Here is a 10964-nt window from a genome sequence, read left to right as displayed (position 1 = left end):
TTCCTGCTGCTCATTATCACAGAGCAGCATGCAGAGGTTTTTATGCCAGTAGCAGTATGTGCCACAACACTGCCACCTCTGCAGTGCTGACATGGCTATAGAAGTGTTCCACCAATAATGGGGGAGAGCAGAGAAATCTCTGGGTACTAGCCATGTAGATTAGACTTTTGCATCTGTCACAGAATAGTCAGTACACCTCTCTTTCCAGTTCATACAGAAAATTTAATAAGAGTGCAAAAAAATGAAAAGGCTAGTGGCTGGAGAAATGGAAGTCCTCCAAGTTCAAGACACTATGAGAACAATTCACTAAAACATGCAAGATACATAGCTATGATCACAACTCACATCAATGGCTGTTGATAAGAAATTAGACATCAAATGTCCTGGAATCTCAGCCCAATAGTCCAATAGTTTTATCTGGAACTTTAAGAAATTCTCAAGTGTATGTTTTCTTGTTTAAAAAGCAATATTCTGACTAGTTTATTAAACACAGAATTAATTGGTTAAGCAGTAACAATAGACAAATGTTTCTATTCAAATCAGCAAATCCAATTTGTATGTTATTAGCATTAAAATCTACTGTATATTACTAGACTACTGAAGCCAGTGAAGAATTCAGCAATCACAACTGAAAATCCTGAAGAAAGGTGTTTGTTTAACTAGATATGTCAAGTCACTAACTCCAAGGAGCACTGCCCTGTTCCTGATTTCAGTTTACCGATAGATGACTTTCAACAGGGAATGACTACTTGCATGTACTCCCATCCCCACTCCCCCTCATTCAATTTGGGATAAACTTAGGTAAGATAGCAACTAGTTCCTGAAGCACATCTCCATTCATTGCCATTTCCATTCATTTTAAGATGGTACCTTCACAAATAATGTGATTTACTAATACCTGACATACTTACTGTTTTTCTGAACAATTCTAATTCATTTTCTGTATAGTCAGATGCCATTTTAGTTATTTCAGTTTCTGCCAAATTCACCTACAAAAAAAAAAACAACACTGAAATTGGTATCAAAGTGCCTTTGTATTTCTACACCGTAAATTGTAAAAGATCCTCTGGGGTAAACAATACATCATTTTACAATTAACAGAAATGTATTTTCTTTAAGTGACATGAAAGAGGCTGTTCCTTAAAGATGGCACTCAATGGGACCGGAGTACTTTCTTTACAACCCCTGATCTTCCAGCCACATGTTCTCCACAGCTGCTTCTGCCCAGTCCAAGCTCTTAAACAACCCAACCTCGCCCTATAGAACTAATACAGAATATTAGTTCTATATAGTAGAACTAATATATTACACCAGGATACTGTGCTGGACAGTAGCAGTAACTTGTAATACAAATTTTTGTTTCACTGTGAAAAACAGTTACTGATATTTCATATTCTTATTGCATACGCTACTGCTATTTATAATTAGCTCAACTTAATTGGCAAAATCACCCAGAAAGGTTGAAAGCAGCAGCTCAAGTTAGAATACCTCCTGTATGGTCTTTTGAAATTACCATATAACCTTCCCTCTCTGACATGCACATTGCAAAGCATCTAGCGAAATTTTTTATAGGCCATTCCTTAGCAACCCTTTTATGCTAGGCTGATTTTTGAGTAAGAGGAAAAACTAATGTTGGAGGCCTCTCCATGTTTTCCAGTTTAAAAATTCATTTTGAGAAAGAGTCTCATGTGAAAAAGATATCTCACTTAAGCAATGTTTATGCTAAGTCAGTCAGACACTGCTGGGTCTTGCTGCCACGTTCCACCTCCACACACCTGGGCTGCGCACAGCTTACCCTCCCACTTCCCTGTTCTGCAAGTAGCTCCCACAGCCGCTGCCAGCAGAACAGCAGAACGGCCCCGCACGAACCACACGACGGTAGCACACCACATACTTACTAAAGCGTAATGTGCTCTCCCATCACCTTCTGACATTCCTTTCCGGATCTGCATAAACAAAGGCTGTAGATGGCTGTTAATAGTACCGATGAAATCATCCAGTTTATCATGTGCGTAGTAGACTGAAAATAAATAAGAAAAAGCCCATAAACAAAAAACCCAAACAAAACATTAAAAGATCTGCCTGATGTGTAGTTATCTGCTGAAATATTTTTTTCCTAGGTAAAAAAGCTAAAACTTAGTGAGGCTGAATTCAAACCAGTCTGTTATATTCAGCAGACATACCATTTTCTTGTGCTGCTGACTACTAGCCTTCAGACAAGCTCAGTTCCTTGAAAGTCAGAGTTTGAGAGAGAGAGAGAGTCCAGACATTCTGCCTCGCTATATGGAACCCATGGCAAGAATCCATTACAGTAACTTGAACTAAGTTCAACTGAAAATAAAACATGTCCAAGAAAAATTATTATGCACAATACAAAAATATACTTGCTTTCTTTGATTTACACCCAAGGGATTCCTTCTTTGTATTCTGTTTCACAAATTAATGGCATGTAAATGATCAAGTTACATATCAGAAAACTTAAAATTCTAGCATTGTAGAGACAGACGTAATATCTTGTGTCATGTTCCACAACCAAATTAAATACTAGCAGAAGTTCTATCATAAGACATAATTAAGATGGACTTCGAAGTAATTTTGTAGAAGCACGTCCTATGTCTTTTGCTTGCATAGCAACAGCACACGCTCTCAAGAGTTTCCATCCAAAACAAAATGATGCCAGTGGCAAAACTCCTGTTGACTTCAGCAGGCTAGGGTTTAAAAAACAGAGTTAAGTAACAGCTCATAACTTTAGAAAAATTATTGATGTCTCAAAAACACTACCAGTTATCACTAACTTAATACTATTCTCAGTTTTAAGAGTCAATCACTTGTCTAATAGCACCAGAGGTCCCACTCTCAAAACCCCATTACATTTCATAGCATAGTACAATGCAAAACCATCAGTCACAGGATGCTCCTGCCCAGAAAGTTTGCGATTCTGATACATAAGACTCCTTAAGTGAACAAAACCAACAAACAGCAAGAACAATAATAAAGTAAGTATAATTTTGTCAAATTGTTGTGCCACCTGCCTGGCACCTGTCAGCACGAAACACTCTGCATATATCAAAGTCAGGGAGCATTAGTGACAGATCTAAAAGAGGGTAAGATAAAAGATAACGGAAGAATATTCTTTTGTACAACGGCTGTAACAGTTTAATGTGAGATGAATGGCTGCTCTAGTAGATCTGGGGAAAAAAGGGATATAAACCCTCCATAAAAAAATGAACAGGGGACAGACCACACCAAAAGCTCCACTTAACAATTTTAACATCTAAAATGTTGGTCAGTTTACAATTCCAGACTCAGGAGAAATTATAAACACCCTTTATTATTTGCAAAAGCTTATAACTTAACTCTATGAAACAGTTCTTGTACAGGCAGCCATAGCAACTGATTGGATAGAAATTGTTTACTGAAATACATTACTACTGAAAACAAGTTATTTACTGTCAACAGATTTTATGAGAAATTAGACAAACTAATGTGATCTTCATTCAGTAAGTATCCACAATCTTTGTATTCTGACTATGCATGTACAGGAATCTCTTTGTCCTTTTTTCTTCTGGTAAAGTATCTCAGAGGTGTCAATACTACTTCGAAAAACTGTTTTTAAGAAGATATTGTTGTAACATGAGTATGTTAGATGCATACTAGAGCCAGGACTACCCTACTTCCAAAAGACTAAACTGTTTGAAAAGTCTTAATTTCTAATAACTTCCCCTGTAAAATCTAGAACCTTTAAAAAAAAAATCTAAGACTTTGTTACAATTGCTGTAAATTATTTTTTGTAACAGAAATAAATTATTTCCCTCTCTAGGGCATAAAATGCAATCTCAATACTCTATCACATATATATATATATTGTAATCTGGTTTCAGGCAAATAAAATCAAAGCAAATTGCTATTCTGGTACCCAATTATGAACACAACAAAGTTGTTCACAGCATTTAAAACCATGTACATGCCAAAACCAGGTATTGCTCTTTCTGTCAATAAACAATTCTCATCCCTGAACGCTTAAAAAGATACCACATGACAGCATTACGAAGACAGTTCATTATGTCTTGCCCTAGAACACTTCTTGGGAGCATTTTCTTTAGAAGAAATTATTTCAGTTCAACAACAGATAGCAGCTGAGCAAATAAGAACCAACAAACAGTAAATAAATGGAATACAAATATTATGGGGGTTTGTTTTTTTTTTTTCATAGATTTAAACAAACTTAGTAATAAACTCAAATATGTTCCACAGGAAAGCTGAACAAATCCCTCACTGAAGATAAAGCAGAGGTGCTCAGAGAAACCAGAAACTCTTCTGAATGTGTCTGCATACAAACTATAAACAGCAGGCAGCATAACAAATGAACTTACACTCTTGGTTAGTTATTACTTTTCAACAGGCACTGTTTTAAACTTTCTTGCTTAAAGACAGGTGAACAACAGGAATCTTCATTACTTAGATTAGCCTGAGATGCCACAGCTTCATGATCAATTTAAAAATATACTGGCACTGTTATAAACGTAGAGCTCCCTTGTTTACAGCAAAAGACTACAAATAAGCTGAGCGAATGCTTTAAAAGAAAAATATAAGACCTTTACTCATATAAAACATACTTATCATATCTATGTACTTCAGCTTCCATGTTCTCTGTAACCAGAAGATTAAGCAGAAGATTAAGTACAATTCTAGTCTGCAAAGTAGTATTACGAAAATGTCACATTTTTCTTCTACTTTGATGACGCTGAGCACATGTAATATAAGCCACTGATGACCGGTGTTGATATTCACAACTGATTTTCAAGATCAAACCATATTAAATAAACTAGTAACTATACAACAGCTTTTGGCATAGAGTTAATCAGTTTGCAAACTTTAGAATTAAAACAAAAAACTAGAACAAACCATGAAGAATAACATAACAAATTACTTTGGATTTTAAAGTCAGTGATGCTCAGTTTTTATTTCACAGAAGAATAAAAGAAGAATAAAGCATTCAGAAAAGTTAACTTCTTTGAGCAAAAAAAACCATGGTGGGGCTTGGGGTTTTTTTTCCCCCATTTCCTTCAGTTAGTACTAAGACGATTAATTTAATAAGAAGCTCCCTATCAGGATTTGAAAATAGTGCCATCTAACTTTATTATAGCTAGAATAATTACTGGACCATTACTGGTAAGAGAATCTAAAAGCTTGTTTACAAAGTTCTTTGAAAACAAAACATTCTCAATTACATTTTGCAGCAACATGTTGTACAATACCTTGGGGTTTTTTTCTTCTGTTTAACAACATCAAAAACAAGCCAGAACACTTCCTTGTAATAGTACAAAGTATTCTACATAAACACATAAAAACAGGCAATTCCTATCTCAGAGAGCTTAATGACATTTGAACTATGGATTAGACTACATCATTCACTGTTAATTTTTTTATATGTAGCCTGCTTTACATTATTTTAAACTTATATGAAACCATTCACGTTAAACTTCTTTCTACACATACATCTACTATACGTGTTTCAGCCTTCCCATGAAAAACAGAAGCACTGGGGAGAAGAACAAGTTGCTGCTTCTAGTAGCATACTGCAACACAACAAGCTACAACAAAAGCAGACTCCGAAGGAGTTTAGGGAGGGAAAATACTCAGTTATTCAAATGGCACAGATGGGTTTCCACCAGCACTGCAATGCTGATACACTTGAAAAGTTCTAATGAATTTCAGTAAGGACTTGTAGCCAAGACTTCAGTTTTAAAGTGTAACCACTAACCCACTACCTGAGTGATGACTAACACCTACACTCTGCTACACTGCCAGTTCAGTACAACTTGAGACTGACATATCCAATCTTTTTTCAGACTTCTTAACACAGGGACTATTGAATTTTGACCCAAGGGATATAGTCAGTCTTCATTACCAGAACATCTAAATGAGTAATTGATAACCCTCTCTACATTTTATGTTTCAGTTCAGCTACAAGGCATCTGATATGCAGCAAAAAATATTTAGCAGATAATATGGCCTGCATTACATGGGACACAAAAATAGATTACTTCATTTAGAAGTTAAATTCTATGGATAAGTAGATACAAATCCACAGTAAAAACAGAAGAGTCCCTGTAGAGTGGATAGCATTGTGACAAGGCACAGGATACTAAACCTGGCAGGAACATGGCTTCCAGAACTAGTAACGGGCAACATGATGCAGGTGAGATGGGAGGAAGTGCAGCCATCCACCAGAAAACCTCATCGCATCCTCATCAAAACGTTTCCTCAGCATTCACTTCTCCCACAACACCTAAGAGAAGTAACTGAAGTGCATTTACTTAAAAGCGTTCAGTACACTATAGCAAAGTACTGCTGTGGAATTGTGTGATCTCACTGTCTACACTCCCATTGATCTTCCCCAGTCCCTTTTCTGTCAGTGCTTTGTGATATTTTTCGTTGTCTAAACAAAAATGTCTAGTCTGACGAGCAAAGAGCCATGATTTCTTTTTCTAGTTTTGACATACTTGATGCACTATAAAACGAAATATCAAAACAACAGTACAGTGGATTTTTCTATTGTTTTGCAATGCAAACCCTTCTCCAGTTAACATAAACACAGACTTCAAACAGACAGTTATCTGCAAATTCCACCACAGGTAAGAAAAATTCCCCTAAGCTCTAGCTGAACTTTGCAGACAAGATAAAGCATAATGAGCACACTGGGTCACACACAGGAGCAGGTGCTGGGGCTTTTCCTAGAATACTAAAGGACATACAAAACACGTAAAGCAAAAATGTTTGTCTACTCTATGAATCCCTGTTTCTCATATATAACTTATTTAGTGGGTCTTTCAACAACCAAGCACAAAACATATTATGCTTAAGAAATTAGTATGATTATAGACTAAAGTTGACCCTAACTGTTATTTTCTTCCAAGTTCAGCTACCAAGCCAGTTAAATAAAATACAAAACATAGCTGGACAAAAGCCAGTTTGATACAATCCACATTAATGAATGGTTTTAATCAATACACTCCTTCTGTACATCCAAATAGACAGGAAAAAAAAGCAGTTTTCTCTCATTCTTCCATTTTTCTAAACAACCCTTCATATATGGGCTGTTATCAGCCATTCTTCTAATGAATGTCACTGTAACTTAATATACAGTTACATTTTATAACTAACTGTATAAATATTACCTAGTGTTGTCCTTCAGTAAATACAGCCTTTGGGTTGAAAGGCAACCTCATTTTGTCCCTCCAAATTATCCTTAGGTTCATCAAAAATACAGCAAAAGAAAATATATCTGTTTTCTGTTAACCTTCTGGCCCTGAAGAATGCGGCAAAGAAAACACTTGTCAATGACCACATCTTTGGAAAATAAAATGTTGGTCATGAAAATGCCTAATATTGTTGTATTTAAATATTCGTCAAATGAAGATGTGTTGAATCCAAGAAAAAACTGATAAACCTCAAAATCTATCAAGGGATAGTCAGCACATGAATCTCAATATTTATTCCATGATGTGTTTAAAAAAAAAAAAGTCATGCTATTATAGAGAGAAATGTGTTTTCCAGGGGACAGACACTATCTTTGCAGCTATAGTATTTAGAGTAGTGTAAACCCAGAGCTTCAGTTATTAAAGAACTTCAGCTGGCTTGGATGACAGCAGGAAAAATAGCTACAAACTCTCCTATTTTTACTGTTTCCTGTTTTCAGGCTGGGGTTAGGGTCAGAACAATATTCTGCGTATTCTCCTCACACAGACAGTGTCTTGTAAAGGGATCCAACAATAGCCAACTCAGATACTACCATTTCCCTGACTACACAAACAAAGGAAAAGCCAGCTTGCAGCCACAGACAACATGCAAAGCCACCTCAGAAAGGACACTGAGAATGTCATGGTACCTTAGCTATTACATAACGCTAGAGATCCGCAAGATGTCTTTAGCTTTGCACTTAAGCTTTTACTATAATATGTTTCGTAATTGGAGAAGCCATAACACAATGCAGACAGAAACAGCATGCATTAAGGGATTCCACTAAAAAAGTATTAGCAATTATAATACCCTTCCTCAACAAGCCTGCCATTTGTATCCTAACTAAATTGTACACTTTCTAGTGGTTCAATGCAGCACCTTGATAGATGTTTGGAGCTTTTCCTTCAGAGCTGTGTGCAGATTTTAGCACAGATACTTGTCTGGTAACAGGAAACACACAGGTCATACAAAAAATAAAGTGTCTCCTGGCCAAAAGGCTTAGGATTTTCAAATAAGCCAGCACAAGAGAATGTGCCAAACACCAGGAGGAAGTTTTCAGATCGCTTCACTCAGAGGCTGCAAAGGCTGGTTACTGTATGACTTGACTTCATTTGATACAGCTTTCTTATCCTTTTGTACTTAAGGAAACCAATGTCATAGATAGGAGACAGCCTTGCTATATAATGCTTACAACCTGCAGGAAAAAGGAATTAATTCAAATAAGGTAGTTTTAGTAACATTAGCTTTGATCCAATTTGAAAATTATTGTTCAGATTGCACTAAGCAGTATTAAGATGTATTTGAAGAAACTACATCAAAATCAGAACTTCATACAGAAACAGTCCAGTCAGACTGAGTTTCCTCATAAAAACGCTAACACCATGATCTCGTAAACTGTCATACTGTTAACTTTGCCCCTAATAAGGATGGGTTTGTCAAATCACTGGTTCTTTTGTTCGTAAAACAAATGTGGGGGGAAGTGTTCCATTTAGTGAGTCAAGTTCAACATCCTTTTGCCTCCCAACATAACAAAAAGCTTTCCTAGGTAGAGCATTTAATAAAACTGTAACCATTAAAACTCCCACACTGTACCTGTGTAATTTCACAAACTTTTCCATTACGCATCAACTGTCACTCTGCAGAAAAAATGTCAAGTACTTGATAGGCAGCAGTTGCAACAGAGCCATTTTTTTTTTCTAAATCCTATTAAATAAACCTTCCTAATGAATAATAACTCTGTCACCTCTTATGGCAGTACAGCTCACTGATCCTGCATACTGAAAACACAATCTAGCCGTAAAGTTTTTTTTCTTAAGGTACTTTGTTCTTAACACTTAGTAAATTCATTATAGCCTTGCTATTGGCTTAGGCCATCTCTAGCATTTATGATTAATTCTTTTACAAATCACAGTGGCTTGGTTCTCAGAAATACAGGAGTAAACCTGTAAAAAGCAAGATTATTTTTCCACACCTCCATTTTTTCAGTCATTAATTTGGGCAGGTGCTGAAATAAGCTCTTTTGGCTCAGGAGAATTTGAAAACCTGTGGAGTCTGTTTGACTCCTTTTAACTAAGGAAAATATACAAACAGTGCCATCGCCCAGAAAGGACTCCACTTTTGGCCACAATGCAAGATGGAAGTCACAACAGGCTGTACGCATCTGTGACTACAGTCTCCCCTCTCTTAACAGAGAGAAAGAATAGTTAGCAATGGTGATGCTAAAGTTATCGTCCCAGTTAGCCACCAGCAACTGAACAGCTTAGTTCCCCTGCAGTTATTGGTTCAGCTCTCAACACACTCACACAGATATCCTGAACTGACTAACCCCCTTAAATAACTGTTAAGAAGGCTCTTGTTTTTAAAGCTGTAAATACTAGAGAACTAGAAAATAACTTGAGACATACATTCAGTGTATATTAGGTCTCAGAATATGTCCAGCAAATGGTGTTATCTGCCTTTCAATAGTAATGGTTTAAAATCACTACTTTGGAGAACATTTGGGTGTTTCCTTTTAAACGGCACTTTTTGTTCTTACACATTCCTTGTCCTTTTCAATTTTGTTCATAAAGAAGGAAAAGATGAAAACAGAGGAACTTTATTCTTTCACTACTTTCTGGGAACCAGCAACTGACACATCTAATATCTACTGATTAATTAGTGCTAAACACATTACTCATTACAGCTTTATTTCGGTTTGTGCCCACATTTTCAAAATTAGTGAATATGAAATACAGATCTCTGATAAAAATCCTCATCAAGTTGATTACACATTTCTGCAGTATTTAAGCTTGAACATGAGCTTCAAACAGATTTGATAGTATACAACCAAATTTTTGTTACATGTGCCATAAAATTCAGCTTGGTATAGCACACACTAAACCTAACCAGCTGACCATGTAATTGGTCAGATGTGAAAGATTTCCTCAAGATGGATAACAGCATACACTTCATATTATATTCCAAAGAAAATCTTTCCAAATTAGTATGAATAAAAACATTCTGGACATTTCAGCACTATCAGTGTGAAAAATGAATTTTTTAAAAATGTATAACCTACAAAATATATCTTTGCTAAAATAGTAAGGGCTGACCTGATTAAAACTTAAGTTTCCTCATTACTGTGTTATTTTATCTCTTAGGAAAGAGAGAGACTACTCACATCATTAAAGTTTTTTAAACTTTTCCTTAGATCGCATATGCTTTTCAGAAACCTAATTATTTGTAACCTCCACTGGGGGAAAAAAATAGTTCTTCTATCTCCCTACTTTTTATCCAGAAGAGAGACGCACCTTTATGGATTTCACAGCAGCGCCTGTGTAACTTCCTAGCCTCTGATCCTTCCATTATCCCATGAAACATCAGGACCTGCAAGAACCGTCGATGAGCATCGGTCATCTGAGCTGCCATTGCAATATTCTACCAGGCTTCAAACGCTGCAAGAGGTGTAAGCTGGAATTAATGCACATTCATGCAAATTAAAAATACACAGTCCAAGCATACATAAGATTTCAATTGAACTCTCTAACACTGAACCAGTGAAAAAAAGCAGATCCTCCACCTTGTTCTCAGGATACAGATCATGACTAACTCCAACATTCTAGGAAAAGGATGCAAAAGAAAGTCTAATTAATTTTAGCTACAGAATAAAACAACGTAGGCTTTGTGCTATCATACAACACTACTATTCTCAGTTTGGGGGGTATGTGTAACAATCAACAGAA

At 36.2% G+C, this 10964-nt stretch overlaps 1 protein-coding gene across 1 annotated transcript in view; it reads right to left on the bottom strand.

The window, feature by feature from the left end:
* NSMCE1 (non-SMC element 1 homolog (S. cerevisiae)) overlaps nucleotides 1–10696 on the bottom strand; it is a 14067-nt gene extending 3371 nt beyond the window's left edge. Inside the window, 3 exon segments of the mRNA XM_009695362.1 lie at nucleotides 912–989; nucleotides 1899–2020; nucleotides 10533–10696. Coding sequence (XP_009693664.1) covers nucleotides 912–989; nucleotides 1899–2020; nucleotides 10533–10650 — 318 coding nt within the window. The 5' untranslated portion in view covers nucleotides 10651–10696.
* Between the last annotated feature and the right edge of the window lie 268 nt (nucleotides 10697–10964).

This window comes from Cariama cristata, unplaced genomic scaffold (assembly GCF_000690535.1).
Source record: "Cariama cristata isolate BGI_N322 unplaced genomic scaffold, ASM69053v1 scaffold34532, whole genome shotgun sequence".
Classification (NCBI taxonomy): domain Eukaryota; kingdom Metazoa; phylum Chordata; class Aves; order Cariamiformes; family Cariamidae; genus Cariama; species Cariama cristata.
This window is presented reverse-complemented; position numbering and strand designations above follow the sequence as displayed.